The 22,668-nt window shown below is 43.2% G+C and overlaps 1 protein-coding gene across 2 annotated transcripts in view; it reads right to left on the bottom strand.

Annotated features, from left to right (window-relative positions):
• The window catches only part of agrn (agrin), a 304,408-nt gene that overhangs the window by 168,527 nt on the left and 113,213 nt on the right, over positions 1-22,668 (bottom strand). The window contains exons 1-2 of one of the 2 annotated variants that reach the window (XM_050066362.1): positions 14,454-16,741; positions 8,372-8,410 (exon numbers count right to left, since the gene is read on the bottom strand). In XM_050066362.1, coding sequence (XP_049922319.1) covers positions 8,372-8,410; positions 14,454-14,619 — 205 coding nt within the window. In that variant the 5' untranslated portion in view covers positions 14,620-16,741. Of the gene's footprint in view, positions 1-8,371; positions 8,411-14,453; positions 16,742-22,668 lie in introns of those variants that run through there. The other variant, XM_050066361.1, reaches the window with a different exon arrangement.

Below are 22,668 nucleotides of genomic sequence, written 5' to 3'. Positions count from 1 at the left end.
CATGAAAATAATGGTTTTCCTCTTCACTGCAGTTGCAGCACAGTTGGAGCACAGTGATTGGTTGGAAAATGAAATGACAACAGGGAAAGAGAGGGTCTCATTCTGACCGCCTCAGAGATGAATTTTATTTTTAAATTGAAGGGCTGGTTATCTCCACGGTTGGCCACTTAAGCCCAAATTATATTTTCCATATCTGCATGGTCATGAGTGTGCATGTGACGTAATTATTTTCTCTGCTAGGGTCTGCAACTCAAATTTATGACTCTGTCATACTCACAAACAAGCATGAAAATGCATGCTTGGAACAGGTCCATGTACACACACACCCAGTATAGTCTCTGTAGTGTAGGCTTTTAAAACGTATGGACAAGTGTCACACATTTCAGTTACCTCATATATGTTGTTAAGGCACATAGCTCCTCCAAAGTAAATGTCACCCTATATGAAATATGACTATTGAATTCTGCTTTTGTTGTTTTGTATTTGTTTGTTTGTGCATATAAATGCATTGTTAAAGGGATGTTTTTTAGAAACCCAACCTTGACACATCATCTAAGAAGATGTTTTTCTTTGGGCATAAGACATGACAATTAAATATGACATTTTTTACGCTATCTTAAGACGTTGGCACAAGACACTGATAATGTGTATATTCATACATTTACATTACATACATAATCCCTTGTATCATTAAGTGGGACTGTGCATTCAGCCCTGAGGAATTTTACAAGGTTCTGAGTAAGCAGATTGTGAGAGGAATCATTATACAGGGTTGCCACTGTTTTGTCAAGGCACATTTCAAAGACTTTTCAGCACACCAAGCCCATTATAAAGAATGGTTTACCTAACTGAATGGCAGTAATAATTTAATAGGGAATTCGGGGTGAAGAAAATTGTTATATAAAATATGATATGTGCTGAAAAACACAATTTTCAAGCATTTATTCCACACATAATGCCTATTAACATGAAAATGGAATTTTGGTAATTTAAAAATTTGGTAGCTGTACCCATTACAAATCTGGAGATTTTTTTGTTTTAAGTCAAATCAGAACATCTCTGAGAAAATGGCCATAAAATGTTCAGCTATTGCTATGGAATATTGGTCTTTGGCCTTAGTGCACCCTTATTTTTTATAATAATATAATGTATAATAATTACCACGACAGGTAGGTGACCCGATGCATATTTGAGCTGAACACCTATTAGAGAGTAAAGCAGCCAATGATGCAGCACAGGAATCAGCAAATCACTATCAAGCTATCAAGCAGGCTGTTATATGCTCACATGAGTAAACCATAGTCTAGTGGAGGAGAAAACCAGCAATCCCAAACTCAGCAAGTCCAGAACTTAAGTATATGCATACATGTAATCTACATTTATGCCCCAGGATCATGCAAAAATGCTATTCTAGATTTCGACAGGTGGGTAAACAGTGTAATGTGTCTTTACCCTCCGCTATGCCCCTGGCTGGCTTTGTGTCACACTGAAGCATATAATATGTTGTCCTTACCCCCCATTCCCCAGCTACAATATATACAGTATATTATCTCTATTTCTTTACGCTGAGGGAAAAGCCGAACAGAAACATTCAAATAGTAGTGATTTACAGTCGTTTTCTCTTTGTTTCTCTCTTTGTCTCAATATCTTCTGCCCTCTGTCTCACTCTCTGCTATCATAAATCTCAGCTCAGTGAGAGGGCAGCAATCAGCATGCTATACAGACACACGTATGTGTGTGTATGTGTGTGTCTTGTGGTGTAAATGGTGTCGCTGACATGCTGCTGGGCCATGTGTCAGTGTGTTGTAATTGTGTCCAGTGGAGCGGAACACATATATTCAACACACACACACACACACACACACACACACAGATTGTGGCTGACGTCAGGGCTTCCAAGGTCCGGAAGTCAAATGAGAGGGGGATGACGACAAACACACAGAGGCAAAGAGCTACCCACTGTGTGTGTGTGTGTGTGTGTGTGTGTGTGTATTAACAGGGTGGGTGAGATTCCTACTTACTGCAGATGGAGCAACCATACGAGCAGTGAATTATGAATCGGCTATTTACCAGAATGGAAGTATGGAGCTCTACTGAGACTCCATAGACTGGCCCGCAACTAGCTGTACATCTGGTTGCCATGACAACATTCAATAAATGCACTGGGACAGGAGACAAATAAACAATGTAATATCTTCACTTTAAAATTGATAGTTTGACGGAGGCGATCCGTTCATTCCACCCTGAAACTTAGTCTGTATATGTGTGTGTGTGTGTGTGTGTGTGTGTGTGTGTGTGTGTGTGTGTATGTGTGTGTGTCAGGGTCAGGTTGAGGGTGGAAAGTTCAGAATGGATAGTTTCCTGCCCGCCTTGTGTATGAGCCTCCAAGGAACACACACACACACACACACAGGAACACAAAGCACATACACGGACATTCACACAGCAAACAAAGACACGGATAAAAGTTGATACAAACTGTAAAATCGGATGTTCGGGGTTCTGTAATGTGTGTGTGCCGGGAGTGTATGTGTGTTCGTGCACACATCCTGAGGTTCAACTGCAATCTGTAAACAATGTTTCTAGCTGAGTGAAGAAAAACAAGAAGCAAGGGGTGAAATGTTCAAGAGAGTGTGTGTGTGTGTGTGTGTGTGTGTGTGTGTGTGTGTGTGTGTGTGTGTGTCTGACAGAAACGAGAGAGAACAAGAGAGCACTGAACTGCAGATGCCTGACTTTCCCAGCAACCATGCTTCTGCAGAAATCCACGACATGTACAGGATCCGTGTGAACACTGGATATTGTCAGTGCCGAGCAAAACGCTCCAATAACTTCCACTTCTTAATGGGGAAAACACTGACTGGGATGCAGGACTCGGCTAATAGCAGGATATCACGGCGCAATATTGTTCACCAACACGTTGACACGGCAAGCCACTTATTTTCCTCTAATTAACAACCTGACAATGAAATTCGTCCTGCTGGTTACACTTCCCTGTGTGGTTATTTTCTGACATCGCCACCCAACAATTAAATTAGCACCTACCCATCACAGATTAAAATAGAATGACAACCGAGCCCCGATTTAAAATAACTTGCCGCTGTGTTAATGAGAAGGAATGAACGACATGGCCTTTCACTGGTGCTGAATGGCCGCCGTCGCCGTCAACATGCGAAGGACATAGAGAGCTCATTTAAAGCGACATTAGGCCATTCTGCACGCTAATTACTTCCAATATATGACAAAGAGCTGAGTAGGGGTGGGCTTTCAACCCTCCCCGTGCACCTCCATGCTGAGTGATAAGGGCTTCGATAAGCAGCTAGAAGCTATTAATTGGCTCGCGTGGATTCATACTGTCGATGGGGTTTTGTTTATCCCGCTAAAGTCATTCTTTCCATTCCATTTCAGAGACTTGGCATACTGGAAATTAGCTTTATTTTCTTTCCGTCTTTTTTTAATCTCTTGTTCTGCCATGAGGAAGAAGGAAATCACTCGTACAAAGTCTGGATGGATTTACTGTGAGACTAACAAGGCAAAATAAAAAAAGTTGCCATCACAGGAAGCTTTCATTAGTGTGGACGTATACTCATGAGTGAAATACGCACTAAAAGGCTGTACTGAAAAACAACACAATGAAAATTGATTTGCCTGCAATTTGTGGCTGGCTTTTTTAAACATTTATCTAGCAACAAGAGGACAAAAAAAAAGCTGAACTGAAGCAGATATGTGGCTTGTGATACTCCAGATCACACCTCTATACAGCTTCTGTGCATGGATGGATTACTTAACGGGCCTACCGGGCACAGGCGCAGGGGACCAAAGGGGGTGGGGGCCCTGTCCTTTACTTGCAAAATGTAAAATGTCAAATTACAAGTACTGACCAGGATTAGAGTCAAAATGACCACAAAGAGACATGAAAAGACCACAAAGAGATGCAAAGGAACTGCAAAGTCACACAAAATAACTGTAAAAATGGGCAAAACAACCAGAAAGAGACATAAAAGCCTACAAAGAGACACAAAACAACCACAAGAGGGCACGAAACAACTACAAGGAGACATAAAATGAAAACCAAGTGACACAAGATAACTAAAAAAGCCACAAAATTACCTCACAGAAACACAAAATTACCTCATTAAGACACAAAATTACCTGAAAGAGACCCAAAGAGACGCAAAACCACCCACCTCCCATGCTTCTATGAAACAGAGAGGCCTAATGCCAACAAATGAGACGGTGCTATCAGGGATGCTGGCTGACAGCTTCCAGATCACAGCCCCAGATAGCACAGCGTGCTGTCCGTCCACATCAAACAACTACTGATCCTTACAAGGTCCGAGGTCCGGGAATAAGCGGCATCAACAATCGACGGGAGTTGCTACCGCAGCCAGGGGACACATCAAAGCAAACCTGCATCGCTAACTGTGTCAATAATTACTCTATGTCATAGGGAATCAAAAGCAAACAGCGCTGCACTTTACAGCATCAGCACTGAGTTCTCTCCTGTCTGGCTAATATTTTTGTTTTTCTCTCTATGGTCTACTGCTTCTAACCTATCTTGGCAGATCAATACTGGGTAAGCTGAGGCGAGCCTGAGTGGGAACGCTGTCAAAGTCGGGTGGTTAGACGTGGGGGTTGACGGGAGTTGGCTAATTCCTTTGCCTTTCACCTTTGTTTATGGGAAAAAAACTCTACTTACTGAGCCCTTCAGACACTCACGTAAGCATCTGCTGAGTCCACAGACACAGAACGAGACAGGCTACCCTAACCAAGGTGAGGATAGTACAGAGTTCAGCTGTGCAATTTGAAAGCTCTGTGTACTTTAAAAGGGCAACAAACTTTTCTGTTGATAAAGTCAAAGCTGTCCCCCTCCGCTTTTCCCCCCGCCAGCCTCCACAATAGCTGGCTAACAAGCTGCTTTCTGTTAAAAGCCGGACATGACAACTCTTCTGTGAAATCGTAATCCTGGAGAGGCAACTTTACAGTGCACCTTTGATATCTCGATGTGAGGCATTCTCAGCCAGTAGCCCCACCCCAGCTAAAAGATGAGGTAGATATTTTGCCTCTGTTGTGTGAAATCTATGATGTGAAATGATTTAATTAAGATAGGCCGAGGAGCCATAATTAATTCTGCCTCTCTCCGAGTTAGGCTTACTGTCAAGAACACAGGGAAAGGCTCCGGCAGAATAAATTACAGTTTTGTGTGTGTGTGTGTGTGTGTGTGTGTGTGTGTGTGTGTGTGTGTCCCGTCACAGACACACACACACCTTAGGGGTAATGGGTGTGGAGCGTTTAGTTACTGTATTCTCCCAGAGCTGACAAAGAGTTATGTCAATTCTTTAGGAAGAGGTAGTGTTCTCAAAGTGTAAGTGAGCCCTCTGGCACTTTTTTTTTGTAGGCATCCCACCATCTCAGATCAAATCACATTTCAGTCCAGGAGTTTATTTTGTCTGTCAGCGAGGAGCATCCTCTGGGGAACACTGTCAGCGACAAATGCGAAATTGAAGGATTCATGGCAAATGGGCTCCTGCCAGGCAGGTTGTGCTGGAGACAGCGACAGTCACAGAGGACCTCTGAACTGTCTGAGGCTCTGTTTCTTATTATACTTCCTTTCTTGTGAGTCTCTGGCCTATTTTGGACCTTGTTTGGCCAATGTTTAGTCACCTAAGGTTGTAATAGGATAAAATGAAGAGTAGCTCCAGGGAGAAATCTACACCTGGTTTTCCTCTCAGCCTGAAGTCCTTGAGACACAATTCAAAAAGTGAATCTATTCTTTGTCCTTGTTCAATTACAACTAGATTTGGTATAAATCATATGACATAAATACCCAGTTAAGTAATTATACTTCTTAAAGCTCTAATTAAAAAAAAAAACACTTAAGATTGTATCTGATACTACTGCCTCCTTCCTGTGCCCTTAACCACTACACAAACATGATTCCTCTGGTTTGGACACTGACAACTAGGGCCAAGAGCCTCATTCATCAAGCATTTCTCAGAGTCGAACCCCTCTCCAGAGCCCAATACTAATCCCTCAAGCTACAAAATTCTCTGAGCTTTCTAGCTTTGGCCAAACACGTAACAACTGTCTTATTATCAGGAGACGACAGGCAATAATGAGTGTGGCCCGAGCCAAGCAACTGCTGCTTTGAGCTTTCAAAGAAAGCGCCTAATTAAAGGCTGCTTTGTGACTTTTGTCACTTTTTTTGACTGGTGATTATAGGCCATTCATTGGGGAGGATTCGTCAGCTATTTGCGGGTGGCGCACACCATAAATATCATCTATGAGCTTTTGCTTATGTTGTGCCGAACCTGCATTTTTCCACAGCAAGTCCCCAGATTCTCTCGCTCTAATTTGCAGAACAAATTCCTTTTTACTTTCTGCAGATTCTCCACGCGCTAATAAGGACGTCTCATCAATGGCAGTTCAGAGACAAATTAGGCTGTTTAAAAATGCACACTCCTTGGTATCTTGTCTGTGATTTCCTGTAATGAAGTACTGGGGAGCAGAGTGTCCTTGGCACTGAGGACAAGTTCAGTAGAACAAGGCCTGTGCTCTTTGGAGCACATTTGACTAATGGCAGAGCTATATTATCCCTCTGCTGGTTTAGAGCATCATCTAAATCGCCCCTCCACCACTACTAAAACCATGCGTCTCCAAAAAGTGGCCTACTGTCTTATTTGGGCCAACTCTAATTGTCTCACTAATCTCTCCAGCGTTAAATGACCCGGAGAAACTGCGTCCCACAGGGCAGGCTTACCCCGCTGATTGGAGACTTTGCCTTTTGTTTTGCTTGGCATATTAAAACAGCATAGGCAGCTGATGTAAAGCCTACAGAACTATTGGAAATGTAATTAAGGGCTAGCAGCAGCTTTTAAATGGTTGACTAGTGCAGAAACAAACTGTGCCCCTCAGACAGCAAAAACTTTAACACATGGGAAATGAGTGGCTCAATCGATAAGCAGGGCGTTACTTCTTTTGTAGGGGGAAATTCAATGGAAGACAGAAATGGGTTGCTTCACTGCCCGCACACTGTTTCTCATTTTCCCAGTGGAGAGCCAAATTTTATGGCAATATTTGCTTCAAAAACAGACAAATAGAGACCTCTCTGCGAGATATAATCATTTGTCAAGTCAATTTCATCTGCCATTAAAACAAAAACAAATAGCTGCTGTAAACTGTGCCGGCTCCAATTGAAACTGCAGTGTTTTGTGATATGAGGCACACAAAGGGAAAAAAATAGACATCTCGCACGCTCCTCAGGTGTTGAGGTGAGGCCAAGTTGAGAAATGCTCCAATCAAGCACAATTATTTGTTGAAGCCAAACGCCACAGCCATTTCACATCGACAGTGAAAAGCCTATTGTCCCGACTCCGCCAGACAATCACATTCATCATAAACCACCTCTAATTTGATACTCTTTTTTTAAGTTGACATCTTTCACAAACTGCTTTTTCCAAACAAGCTGGCCTATGGGGCGAGTGATTGAGCAATTACCAGAAACAGATTCAGAAAGCCCCTACTGTGGCCTTTTGTCCCTGACATCAGCTGGCCGGCTGGGATCATTAGAAACATTTTCTCCTCATGTTTTCTCCCTCCAAACCTCTGGCTTTGTAGCCTGTACACAAGCAGGATGATACAACACCTTCAGAACTAGTAGGAGTCCATCCCTGTCTGTCTGTCAGTGCAGTAAAAAGAAAATACAACACCAAAGTCTATCAAATACTGTCTCACTGCGCTGCCTCTGATAAATATTCATGATAGCAGCTTGAAAACCAGCTGTTTTCCTCCAATTAAAGCTTGCCGAGATGCGCTGTTTTGGAAATAAATTGTTGCTTTTTTAATTAAAAGCTCATGTTACTGGGCCTGAAAACAACTAAAACAATGCAGCACCCATTGCAAAGATTTATATGTGTGGGATGGGGCAAGAGCATGTGGTTAACAAGGTGAGGTGAAGGCGCTGCACTGCGCTCCTGTCCCTACAAACCCCCAGCAGTCTCAGGTAATGTACAATACCAAGGGAAGGGGGGGGGGGGGGGGGGTATTATCCCATTAGACCCTATCAGAAGGATGTGGATGCTGCTGTGGTAACAGGTATTGAACATCAGCCCAACTAGCCGTGCGGAGCTGATCAAATCAAGTCATCAAAAGATCCTTCTCACATCAAAGCCCCGAGCAGACCTGGCCACGTGCCCGCCATACCAACTGTGTAGAAACAAAAAGCGGAGCGGCCAAATCTGGCACGGCGCACAGACGGCTGCCCACTTCAAAGGCAGGGATCCGCTGTCTGAGGTCATTATTTGCAGGTACACCCCCCCTCCCAAAACACCAGCGGTCAGCGAAGGCGAGTGGAGAGAAACCACAGAGGACTTACCATCAGGAGGCTGGGCCGGTGTGAAGTGAGGAGGTTTGTCTGAAAGAGATAAAAGAGAAAGAGAGAGAAATAGGTTTTTAGTTTTGGGGGAGATTCACAGACTTCCCAAGGGTGCAGGCCAAGTAATTGAGTTGCTACCAAAAAAAAGAGAGACACATTCTGACTTCAGGCTTGGCTTTTCTATCTAACACATTCTAATGCTGTGACTGGGCCCTGCAGGGAACCCAGCTGAGCTAATCGACAGGAGTACATTCCAGCGATAGCAGTATCACCATTGTTTCTATGGTTGTCTCATCCCAAAACCACACCGCATGACTTTCCGATATTATAAGAGAACATGAGAATTGAAAAACACATGGGAAGGGATCTGTTTTGTTTTGGTTTGAAAGGTGTGAGATAAGATTTGAAGTTCCACAGCAGTGATAACATTCAGTGCAGCAGTGAAACCATATGCAGAATAAATCAGATTGTTTTTCCTCCTGTATATCAAATGACATCATACTACTCTCCTGGTCAACACCCAGCAGACGATGACATAAGGCTTGTCGGTTTGTGGGAACCATAAAACAAGGCCTGCAGTGTCAAATGACTGAGTATGGAGTAACACTCAGGGGGAAAAAGATCTCATGAAACCTGAGTCGTTTGCAGATTTGACACCTTAAAGGAATACTTCACCCAAAAAATAACCATTTGTGCATCTGTGAGTCAGGCCGTGTTACCTTGAATTCTTGAGGAAAGCTGCATCCACAGAAAACAGTGAACATATACTTATTTATTGATTGATTGGGGACCCCATTTCACAACAGCAAAAGTATAAAATAACATCACACAACTCCTGCAGTATAATCCAAGTCTATTTTATTCAGTGTGTTCAGTGCTTCCCAAACACATGCCTTTCGTCTGAAAAACCCTATATGACCTTTAATATATGTACACATCGATAGGTTTCACTTTCAGTTGGATAAATAAACTGGATAAATAAGACTTGGCTTATACTGCGAGAGTTGTGTGAGAGTTTGTAAACAGATGCTTTGATATAGTTTTGCAGTTGTTACACATGGTCCCCAATCAATCAGTACATCAATATGTTTGCAGTTTTGCATGGAGGCAGGAGGTGAGATAAACAAAGTTTGCTTCATGAATTCAAGGTAACGCAGCACAACTAACTGATATGTATGGCCATCTATGGCTGACGTAATCCTTTAGCCTGGAAATGAGGACAATCCTGACCAAGCAATGTAAGTGGATCAACAACAAGGAGAACATGTAGGCCTAGTTTGCTTTCACATTGTTTAGAAAAGAAATAGGAGGATATTGTTAGTGGTAACAAAAAACAAGCACAAACAGAATTATGGCTGCAACTAGCTGTATTTTTATCGTCGATTAATCTGATGATTATTTTTCGATTATACCACTGATTGTTCAGGCTATAAAATGCTGAAAAATTGTGAAAAAGCAATTTCCCAGAGCCTCAGGGGGTGTGTTCAAATTGCTTATATTGTCCAACAAACAAACCAAAACATATTTAATTTACAATATAAAGAAACAGAGATGAGAAAACAGAATATCCCCACATTTAAAAAGCTGGAACCAGAAAATGTTTGGCATTTTTGCTTGCTAAACAACTGATCGCCTATTACAGTCGTGGTAGATTAATTTTTTTTTGTTGACTGGCTAGTTCATTAAACAACTAATCATTTCAAGTGTGTTATCTGCCTTTTGGTTAGCTTAGCAATTATGCAAAGTGTATACAGATACCATAGAGTTTTGGCAGTGAATGATACAAAGCTATAAGCAAATTAAGCACACGGACATCATGTAAAAAGAAAATAAATCCAGCTCCAGCTCCTGACTATTTCTTACACACACACATACACAAATCACCATAAAATCACCCTCAAGAAGCACAAGTACTGATCTACAGAAACGGTTTTGGTGTCATCATTTACCACAGAGCTTCACCAACTGGAAGCCTCCTACAAATATGATGTGTTCTTCGAAGGCCATCACGATACACTGGTCACAGTGTGCTAGGGCACTAGAGTACCGAGCACAACCAAACCACCATCTGCACTCTCGCAGTCAGCTCGGCTGTCTGACTCACTAAGCAGAGCTCCGGTGAGTTGTCAGAGCTGCCTGCGCCGAGTGTACACACCAACACACATACACACACTCAGAAAAGATGTGCAGCCACCCAGCCATCTCTCCGATGTCTCTACAGTGCGAGGGATAATGAGGAAGATAAAACACATCACATCAATTACCCCGCTAACACATTTTTCCGGGGCTCCGTCAACCACTACGGCAGAGCCTTTCTCAGGACTTGTGCGATACCCGTCGGCGTCCCAAGACACAGCTGAGTTTTAAATTTAGGCTCAGTTAAAATTGCTTGTCAACAGCCGGGGCTTTGGAGTAGGGGGGGAGAGAAAGTGTGTGTGTGAGAGAAAAAATGAGGAGAGGGGAGAGGAGAGGCGAGGCTAGTGCTAGAGGTGAATAATGAAGTGTCGGCTGAAGCTGTTTCCCAGTCAGTCATGACGGTAACTGATTTCCATCTGGGGGGGATTTCAAGAAAACATATAAAACGAGTGAAACAGAAATTGGAATGAGGAAAATGCAGGAGTTCTGCTGAGAGTGTGAGGGAGCGCACACAAAAACAGACATCCGCACGGGCTGCACTTCTGTCTTGGAAGCATGCACAAACAAACACACACAGACGTGTTGTCGCACAAGGCGAATCAGAAAGAGCCTGACAGAGAAGGTGGTGTACAGAGTGCCGGGGCGAAGCTAAACGATTTCGTCACATTTCCATAATGAAAGGACAAGATAAGGTCTTTCCATAAACATATCAGCCTTCCCCATCTCCCTTTGCACCTTGCAGAGCCTGCGTGAGTTCCCGTGCCTGTTTGAATGTCAGAGCATGGCCATCATTCACCCTATATCTTCAGCAAATCAATATGTGTCTGACTGTGACATTTAGCCATGTGCAGGGAGAAGGGTGTGTGTATGTATCACTGAACGTGTGTCATCTTCCCTATTGGTGTGGCTGATGTATAGTCATGCAGAATGATAAACCGAGTGTGTCTGTGTGTGGGCTCTGTTGGCAGGCAGTGAGGTTTTGGGGGGGGTAAAAACTGTGTGTGTGTGTGTGGACATGGTTCACCCCATATGGCGACAATAGAAATAGCGAATTCGAGGTTGCACGGCTCCTCTAACACCCCTCCTCCCACCGCACACACCCGTACACACACGTCACCGCTGCCAGCACTATCACCATCCTATCCAGCTGTCCTTGTGGCCACATGGTGAGGGCTCTCAGCAGCATAATAGAGCCCCTTTTACTTCATCAGTTTTTCTCCAGCCCACATTTCTTTTCACTCGGTCATGTGAGAGGTGAAGATTGGCCCGCTTTAACTGAGTTTGTATTAAATCTAATAGAATCTGTCTGGCTGAAATTGATTTGGTAATACGGCATGGTTACAAATGAACCATCCTGATCCTGGTCACCCACATCCACCAATTAGACTGAGGAGGAAAAGCCTGACAAAGATGATAGAAAAGACACAAACCTAGAAAAGAAGACTAACGCAAAGAGGTGCATCCGACTAAACGGACTCTGCCTTGTACATGGCTGAAAAGTCAACAGTGTGATTACAGACTCACAGAAAGTCAGAGAAAAAGGGGCTGACATGGAACAACAATCATGAACAAAGAGTATTAACAAGCTTCTCCCTTTAAAGTGTTGCTCAAATAGCACTTCAACCCCCATTTGGAGGCCTGAAAATGACTGTGCTTATTTAACTTATTTACTTGATGATTACGTGATTATGTGGCACAGGTCTTGCATAAATAATAGCTCACTTTGGAGAGTTGAGAAGACTCTCACCTTTAACACAGTCGAAACTGGCAAGGCACTCAGACTTGTGTAAGTCTGTGAGGGAGTGAGGAGAATTAATAAGTCAATGTTAACACAGGCAGGCCAATTGTAGCAACAGCAGAAGTTGAGCTGTTGATGATGTAGAAAAAAGGTAGCATATGCTCAGGTGAATTTATTAAGTCATGTAGTGAAGGCAAACTACTGGCCCTTCAAAGTTGGAGTAGGCAGTTTAACATTGGTGTAATGGGCAAAAATCCCACGCTAAATTTTGATGATATTGTGATTCAAGTGGTCTGACAGAACACTAGACTGTTTTCAGGCTTTGGAAAATCTAGCCAGTGATGCGAGACTGGCCAATCACAGGTCATTTTCAGAGAGAGAAGATGTCAATCACTGCTCGTAAACTGTGGCCAAACTGCCAAACTAGGCAGCACTTATCAGCTATGAATCTGTTACTGTACTGTTACTGAACATATTTTAGTGTACTGTTTAGCTGTAAATTGAGAAAGTTCGTGCTCTAGCTGTCATATTGAAAACAGTCACGCTGAAACAAAGCACTGCTCACCAGCTGGAGCAAACTTTCTCAAGTTCATCTAAACAGTACCCTGAATTATATTTCTGAAAATATTTGAGGTGAGAAATAGACAATGCTGCAGTTCACAAGCAGTGATTGACATGACTGACAGGTGAGACTCCTCAGCTCCGATTGGTTGTTTTGGTGATTCTAGCAAATGCCATTAGGGGCACTATGAGGGGGCAGAGGAACATGATTTTTTTCCACAGACTGTGTGCCTCATGCACTACTGTCAGGTGACAGTAATAAAAAAAAAAACTTGGCCATATTTGCTAAAAAGTTACCTACTGTACCTTTAAGGTTAAACCTGCTATGGGTAGTGCTGAGTATCAGATTTTAATCATTTTTGAGCACCATTTCAAAGAAAATTGTTTTTGTAGAAAAACTCCCATACTGCACTGGCACGAGAAACATTTCAAATGACACCCAGCATGGGCTTCAACAGAAGATGAATTAAAGCAATTAACTCTTTTCTGAAAACTCTTTGACCCAATAATATACTGTGACAGTCACCATCAAAACTGCCACCAGGAACTGAGCCACACAAACATTATGCTCTTAATGAGCCGCTGTACTTTCAATATACAGTGGGACAAGAATAATGCACTGGAGGCAGATGACAGGAGAGGTTGAGGCTTTCCAGGCCAAAAGACATGTTTTCATCCTCCAAAAGGCATTTAGTCGCCATTTAATACTTCATCCCGCAGTTCAAAGTAAATACCAAGTCTTTGGAGTGGAGATATGAAGCAGTTTCAAGCCTGCAGACATAGAATCAAGCAAAGGGGGGCTGCAACTTTAGATGTCCTGATGTCCCTAGTTCAAGTGCAGATAAGGCTGTCATGAAAGGCAAAGTGAGCTCGATTTCAACCCAGTTGCCATAATGAATGTTAGCATTGTACATTTCTGCAAACCACGGATAAGTTACATTTGTACATTTCATATGTAGCAAATAGATTGAAACTTTACACTTATTTACATTTTAATTTCATGTTGTGACAACTCTGTGGTTAACATGTGGTTAGGTTTAGTCACAAAGATCACTTGATTAGGATTAGGGTCATACGGTCATATTTTGGCTCAAAATACGTGATTTAGTCATGCCAAATACAAGTGAATGTGAATGTCCTCAACTCCTGTAAAAATAAATAAATACATTTTTTGTCACTATAAACAGGGCTGGATATGTCCCAACATGTTCAAAAATACCTGCTTCTATTGGTCTTGAACAGTAATCTTCAGCTTGACTGATGTCTCGCCTAGGTGTCGACCATCCACCATCCTGTCCTCCTCCTGATGTGAGCTAATATAGGCTAATATACATGTAATCTGATCTACATCATACTTATGAAACCTACAAATGTCCGTGGCTTACAGAAATGTACAATGCCAACATTTTAGTCTGTTGACTGGGCAGTCATTTTTTTATTCTTTTTTTTTGGGGGGGGGGGGTTGCTTTAATATTCGGTGCAAAAACTGCAGAATGCAATGCAAAATCAAATACTTCCAGCTAAATTCTGTCTCTGCAGCAATACTTTGAATTACGGGTTTACGCCAAGCATTCTATTGCCGAGCAGTGACCCATACACTTAGGTGCTATGACAGTAAAATTGTGTGTTTCTGTTGAACCAACGTACAGTTGTTGAGGAACAGGAGCACAGCGAAGCCCAGTGTAGATGTGGCCAGCAGGATCAGACAGATGTTGCAGGGGATCATGAAGTAGCGCACCACCAGGGACACCTTGTGCTGGTACCTGCGGTCATGCTCCTGTGGCGGCGGTGAGGGATAGTGGCACCCGCTCATGCTCCACTCCAATGACCCCCTCCCCTCCAAGGTGGAGGAGATGACGGGCCGAGGAGGGCGACGAGGGGTGCCCAAAGACCCGTTGGAAAAAATGATGGCGGTGGGGTAAGGGCAGAGGATGAAGATGAATGTAAAATAAAAAAAGCAACAAAAAAAAAGACGTGTAATGGCCGGTGTTTCAGCTGCGGTTCCAGCTGTGCACCGTGGCGAGGACCCGGTGACTGTTTCTATCAGAGAATCGCAGCAGCAAGCTTTCAGTGGTTTCCAAGCAACACATTTTTAGAGATAATAACATCCATTTGGGGAAAGAGGACAGACAGGGGGACAGGGACTCCTACAGCCCCCCACCTGTCCACACGACCTCCATTCTGCTGTACCCGCTAGGAAAAGGACAAACTAATGGGCTTTCAATCTGTGACTATGTGTGTGTGTTGTGAAGTGGTTTATACTTACAGTGCAAACATGTGTGTGGATTTAAGTGGGTGGTGATAATGTGTTTGTAAATGTGCGTCAGTGCGCTTTTGGCATGTATGTGTGTGAGATGCACCTAAGCCAGAAATCTGTGTGATTGGATGTGGGTGTTTGGAATTGTCAAATATCCACACGGAAAACTTCCAGGCAAGTAAATCCACAAATGAAATCCTCTCCTCTGCTCCCAGCGACCCTTACGGATAATTAGATGGATGCGAAAGAGGTCTGGGGATGCAGGCTCAGAGAGCACTCCCCCTTCTTTCCTTGTCAAAAGCCTTTACACACCAAGCCAAGGTCTGGTGCTCACCAACAACATGTGTCATAAGTATTTCCCGAAGAGGCGACAGAGAAGCATCTTTTTTAGCCTCCCTGAGGCTGTTGCCTGTTGGGGTAACAAAGGTTAGCAGCTCTCCTGAGCAATGCTTTGCCCAGCGTGCCTTTAACTCAACAACTGCTTCCTTGTATCCACTGGAGACTGGCTTCTTTGGCTGATGGTCTGGGAGCGTTTGTCACGGTGAAGAGTTATGCGACCAATGCATGTTAGATCTGTCCAAACCTGACACTGTCACCAGAGCAACTTGTATCTGCTGTGGCGTGATTAGTACGACGGCTGGAAAGCAGCTGGCTTCCTCTCGCTAAGCCATATGCTCCCGGGGTTTGCGGAGATGTTTTTTTTTCCTCCTCTTCTCTCCTGCGTGCCTGCCACTCCTCGGTTCAATAACCTTTATTCCCGGCCGGTCTCATGGAGTGGGTGAGGAGCTGCCCCCCACCCCGCTGGTACGCTAGGGCTGAAAGCAGGACAGAAGAAGTAGTGGAGAGGGGGGAAAAAGTTGGAGAGGAGAACGATCCCAATCCCCGCTCGACCTGTCGGTGCAGAGCCGTCCTCTCCCCCAACCAGCTACGGATGAGCAGCAAAACACAGAGATGCTCTAAATGAATGAACTCGTGGAAAGAAAAGGAGAAAAACGTGTGTGTGATCAGAAATCAACCAAGAAGCTTCAGGCAGAGATTTGTTGGGCTTTCTTTCCTTGTGTCAGCACCCTGACTGAGAATCCCAACCAGATAATGAGAGGGAAAGGTTCTCATTGCACCCTGATCCTCGTAAGACTGAGGTTGATTTAGCTTCTTCTATTTCTGCCTTTCAGGAAAGAACTTGTCCAATCCTTTTCTTTCTTTCTCTGATTCGTCGCCTCTCTTTCATATGCTTCCTCAAGCATCCAGTCCCTTTTTCACTGGGTTGTCTCAGTCCAGAGGCGATCCCAGTGTCCTGGCCGCAAGGATTTATGCACCAGCTTCTCCTCTGTGGGGATCCAACATTCACTGGCAGCCAAAACAACAAATTAGGCTCCGGGTATTCATAGCGCGCTTAATCCCCAGGCAGCAGGTAGTGGTCCCAGTGTCAGCGCACTCAGTCAGCCAGCTGAAGCAGAGAGGAGTGAGTCAATGAGAAGTCAGCAGACAGACACGGCGATACAGAGAGAGAGAGGGGTAGTAAACGGGAGTGAGGAGGAGTGCTGGCATAAGGAATAGCAGCTCCTGACACTTTGGTCCACCTTTTTTTTTTTTTCTTTTGGAGAAAACAGCAGCGGCGTGTCGCTGCTTTCCCAAACACTCTCCTCCTGAGCGCTCTTCTCTCAGCCCTCAGCCAGCGGAACGGATGAGCGCATAATGAGAGAGCAAGAGAGACAGTGCAAGGGAGAGAGAGAGAGAGAGAGAGAGAGAGAGGTGGGGGGAGTGGTTGAGAGGCTGTCTTTAACAAAGGCAGGGGGGAGGAGGGGTTGGAGTTGGGTGAGGGAATGGGGAAAAAAAAGAAAACGAGCGAGAATAAAGGCTTTGGGGAATAGTACTCGAGTCCTGTCAGCGTGGGGAGGGGGGCAGCAACAGTGCAGCAGCAAAACAAAAGAGGGCTACGGTCTTGGGAGATGTCAACCAACTCCTCCATTTGTTTATAGCCTAATCAAAAGAAAGTCTCTTCCACAAGAGCTGGAGAATTTCCACAAAGATTTAATGAGGCAAACAGAGAAAATAGGCCTGCAAGGGGAGGGAGAGAGGAAAACTTAAATACGTTAAAGTCAATCACGTATTGAGTCTCTCCAAACAGCCCAGCCCACTTGTTTTTGACCGATATGTGCCACCAGTGCAGAAACAAGTCTGAGAAACTCCACATAACAAGCCAATATTCAATTAATTAACAATCCACATTTACATTTATGTCACAGTGTGTTAATATTTTGCCCTTTTAAAAGTAATGCATTGCCACACTTCTAATGTGATAATGAGGTCAGAATAGAGGGGGGTTACACTGTGTTTTAGCAAGACCCTGCATCAATATCTACTTTGAACAAACTCAACGGCAGCAGGCGCCAGATGCAAGGCGGGATCTATCATCAATTATTTATGTTTTTTTTCACTCTCTCTATCTGTGTCTCCATCTCTACCGTTCAACCCCCTCTTCCACTCCATGCTTTACACAAGCGTGCGCGCGAGCATACACACTGGCGGTGATGCACAGAGTGTCTGCATCCACAGAGGAATTGCATGAATGCACACACAATTGCCTTTTCTGTCTGATAGAAACACATACACACAGCAAAATGGCTCCTTCTGTCTTTCTGTCTCTATCAGTTTGCAGCCTACAAGCTCACACAACTTGGACACGCACTCATATTACAGTGCACTCTCTCTTCTTCTTTTCTCTCTCACACACACAGGTAGGTGATCTTGCTTCTCCCCCAAAGTCATTTATCTCTTTGGACAGGGTGTTCATTCCCAGGCCTAAGCTGAGCTCTGTGGGGGAGACTCTTATACGAGGGGAGCCAGATTTTTAGACTGCCCGCTGAGGGTCAAGAGTTCACCCCCCCCAATCATCAGCAACACCACCCACCCAGAGGTGCCTCCCCTCTTTGTGCCCTTACCAGACACGATACCCCAGACAGTCCACATCAGCTCTCACGTTGCATAACAAAACCTGATTGATGGACTGACTGAAAAGAAAAAGGAAACAGCTGCTGTCTCATTTGCTGCTTCTCTTGTGTCTCCCTTTTCAATTTTATCTGTAACTGTGTCTTTATCATCATGCTTATTGTCTCAACAAGTGGGAATTGTGGACGCAGCAAGGGGTTAAAACAATTACAACACTCAGAGGTGTATACCACCACGACATCACAGTGAGAGGTGCCAAATTCTCCCAGCAGAGGGTGCTGGGGAGTCAGCCCTGGCACTCTGCTCTGCCTCCACGACCCAAATAAGATCTTCCGTCGACATCAAAGCTCAACTGCTTTGATCCATTTTTAATGCCACAAGTAGCGCGCAAGGTTAACATCTCCCTCTGAAGGCTTTGAAATGGCAATTTCCATTAAGGAGCCAAAGGAGCTGCTCTCTTGTTTAATGGTCTGGCAGAAGTAAAAGTTGATATGTGTGTGTGCATGTGCTCATATGAGTGTGTGCTATTCTTTGTGCAGAGGGTGAGAAATTTGTCAAGTTCAATATCTAATTGACAATTATGCTTCAATCAAGGTGTGTGTGCATGCGTGTGTGTGTGTGTGTGCAGCCCAGCGCACATCCCCTTCTTCTGGCTGGCCGGTGTTGATCTAATTGATCTAAGAGAAAACAGTTGTTGCCTTTGCTGAATGACAATTTCTCCTCGAAAAGCCAAAAGGATTATCATGTGAACATGAGTGAGATTTACTTTAAAGACTCTCTTTTTGCATCATCTTTATATATTTCTCAAACGAGCTACATTTCAGCTGCACTGCCACAGGAGCAAGGGTCAGATCACATGATACTTTTGCAACTTTGTAACGATAAATGGTACCCAGGCAGCACTGTTTTGTACCTAAAAGCTAAAAGCTTGTTTAGCAAAGTGGGGTCACTGCTCTGACATAAGAAGCAGGAGATGTGAATGTGTGTGCATTTTCTAATAAAACTACCGAATCTCTAAAGCTCTACAGTTTACAGATTTGAGAGATATAAGTTCTCAACTGATTTTTTTTGATTAGGTGGGTCTCGACATCATGTATCATCATGTTTTGCCTGTGGCTAAGCAACAACCAGTCAACATCAGCAGAACTCTCTCCTACAGGCAACAATCAAAGACCTAAATATCAAATGTGCATTAACAACATTTTAACTGTGGTGCTGATTCACAGAGAGTAAAGGTGAATAAGCACCCAAGGGATGTACTTCCCATAACACTGCATTTTCTGGTTCAGAACTGACAAAATCAATACAAAACTAAGTCATTCTGCTTATTTTAATAATGTTACAGGTAGGCAAGGGAAAATATGCAAATTTAATGTTGCGATTTTCACTGACAATATAATTGCAATTTATTATATTATCCCAATAATCAGCAAAATATGCTTACAAACAACAACAAAAAATACACAATAATTGTCACAGAAAACATCCAATGACAGATTTATCATTACAGATTTAATGTTTGTTGCAAAAAGACCTGTTGGAACAGCAAGATGCTTAACTTCTGGGCATAAAAAAAAGCTTCTCACACCCAGCGTTCCAGAGATATTTAGCATTAGTAACGTTGTGTTGTAAATTACATCTTTGACGCCCGAGCTAACTTCTATAGTGTCCAGTATGTCCTGTTTAATGCTTAGTGGTGAGACAGACTAACGCAGCTCAGCTGGAAAAGCTCCACTTCAGCGATACAGTCACAGTTTTTTTTTCTGATAATGTTACATTAGACTTCACAGTTATTTTTCAGTTGCCTGATTGGGCAAGGGCATAATGCATTTCAGTTTACTTGTGGTAATGGGAAGTGTTGACGTTGAGCCCTGGTGCTGCATGACACAATGTTCACAATTGTCCCAATTACAGAAATTTACCTCAGTCAACTTTACTTTGTGTTTTTACTGCAATCCACGATAAAATAGCATATCGTCCCAAACCTAGTTACAGGCTTAGTGTTCTGACTCTCTGTCTGACTTTGGGTATAATACTTCTTTTTTTCAAGCTCAGTAGCACAGAACTGTCCTGGAACATAAAATAAGTATGAGTTCCTCAGCTGAATCTCTCATCAAATAATCCGTTTGGAAAAAACTGTGCAGAGATCAATCGTTAAATGCGACAACAGCAGCTTTGTACATTAGAGTATGTGGAAAAAAATCCCTGTTGATGAATATACCAACACCCCATTAGAGTGGGATTCTGTCCATTTTTCAAAGCAGGAGCTATCAAAAGTGAAGCTGTTGCCTTCACTAATGGCATTAGAGATCATCCTTTCCTGCTGTCCATTGTAAATGAGGGTTTTAATGATGTTGATGAAAAGAATAAAGTCTGTTAAAATTTAGAACGGATTTGGTAATTGCCTGCACTAAAGCCTGTCTACTGGCCCACTCAACTATTCATGTGCGCCTCATTTCAAAGATAATTCACTGTAATATTTGTCATGTTGTGTTTTGTGCATGTGTATGTATAGATAATGAGAAATCTTCTGCAGTGAGGGTTATTTCAGCCAATTGCTTCTCAAAGCTCAATCTGATGGTTGACAGTTATTTCCTGGTATGTATTTATATTGCCCTACTGGCTGCCCCGCATTACATGAGTCGAGTGAGACTATAAATGTATCTAATTCCATGGCGAACTATGTATTCAAGGCCACAAATTCCGCTTTCAGGGACATTAGGCCGACATCAGAAGGCCATGTTGAATTCTTCATGTGCATCGAGCCGTGTAGCCGGGCTGGTGGAGGGAAGATCAGACTCCTCACCCAGTGGGCGACGGCAGTGAGATGCTAGCAGGTGGGCCAATTGTCTCGCCACGGTATTAACTCCAATCATCATAAGTCAGACTTCACTGCAGCATCCAACAGATTCCCAGACTTCCCAGTCATCAGGCCTCTGAACTGAGCAGCGCTCATCTAGCAACGACGAGACTGGGGCCTCTCACAGCTGTGCATGGCTAACGGCATTAACCTCTGCTGAACTGGGTCTCAAGAAAATAGAGTGGGAGGTACAAGGACAGATGATGATGAGGGACGAAAACAAGATGTTTCTATGGCCAGTGTTATCATGGCAACCAAGCATCAACACTGCAGCACCTGGATGATTTCATTTTGGAAGTGTTCAATACTTGTTTCACAATCTGTAAACTGAAATTACATTTTACATCCTAACAGTGGCTGCAGATGGGAGATAAATTAAGAACAAAAACAAGCATTAAATGTTTCAGTGAGGTGTTGGGCCACCATAAGCCTCCAGAACAGCTGAAATGCTTCTTGTCTCAAATTCTTCAAATTTATGAGTTTGAAGGGATGAACATGATTGTTCCAAAACATTTTCCCTAATTTGGTGTTTTGATGATGGAGGTAAAGCACTCTCTCACTGGGCTTTCAGACTGAAAACAGCCCTGTGGGGATGCTCTGAGGAATTATTCCATTTGTTTAAAAGGACTAAAAGAGTGCACCACAGTTAAAAGGACTATGAGGAAGGATTTTCTAACTTTAAAAAGTTATCACAACACAAGGATTGCCTAATTAACAGTAGAATGTCACGCAACCAAGTACTTCACCAGGAATTTACACTTACATGTATTAGTTTGCAGATCACAGTGTCTTACTGGATGATGTTGCATTGTCCAGCAGCAAAAGTTAAGACGGGTTCAACTTTGTTGCCAGGTGATGACCTTTCATTTTTACTGGAGCACAGCTCTTTGAAATAAATGACAGGAGGGCTGTCAGTCTGAACGCCGCCTAAGGCGACACTCCTAAATGCTCCCTAAGTGTTCAGTTAAGTTCAGATGTGGTATCTGTGAGGCCCATAGCATATTTTTCACATCATTGTCAGACTCATTAAACCATTCACAGAGCCCTTGTGTCCTGTATTTTCATTTAAATTGTCATCACTTTGTATGTGCACATCATAACAGTTAACTGATGGAATCTGGATCTTAACCACGGCCTACAAGGGTTAAAAATTCAGTTCGGTCCACCATCTCTACGTATAAATCAAAATATATGTTACATGTTGATTCTGAATATTTGAAACTGTCTGAATACTCATTTTCCTCAGTATCAAAACCATCATTAATACTTTCGAGCTCTCTCTTCTCTCCAAAAGAGAGTTGACACACACAGCACTGCAGTGCCCTCATAGCCCCACCCCCCTCGACTCACTTTAAGTGCTGTCATCACGTCATTTGTCTAATTGACTCCAGCTGCCTATGGGCTTTTGCAGCACAGTTTTGTTTTGTTTTTTACTTACAATTTATTGCATTTTGAAATTGTGACAATCTGACAGGCTTTTGCATCTGTGCACTACTGCAAGAATAATATTGTTTTCTTTAATATAAAAAAGTTTTACTGTCATTCTGCCGTTCTCTGATACTAGCACAGAAAGGAAAAGTCCTTGTTGTCATGTTATAGCCTTGTTATTTTGTTATATTAGGTTACTTTAAATTGTATACCCTCAATGTCAATTTTTCCCAGTGGTATCAGAAATGGTAACGAAAGGTACTGTATTTAAGTTAGAAATTCCAGTATCGTGACAGCACTCATGGAGTATTGGACTTTTTGATGGTCAAAGATGCAAACAGCACGCAAACACCTGGACAAACCTGCTA

The sequence above is a fragment of the Epinephelus moara genome, chromosome 16 (assembly GCF_006386435.1).
Source record: "Epinephelus moara isolate mb chromosome 16, YSFRI_EMoa_1.0, whole genome shotgun sequence".
In the NCBI taxonomy this organism is placed as follows: domain Eukaryota; kingdom Metazoa; phylum Chordata; class Actinopteri; order Perciformes; family Serranidae; genus Epinephelus; species Epinephelus moara.
Note: the sequence above shows the minus strand (reverse complement) of the source record. Positions and strands in the feature narration are given on the sequence as shown.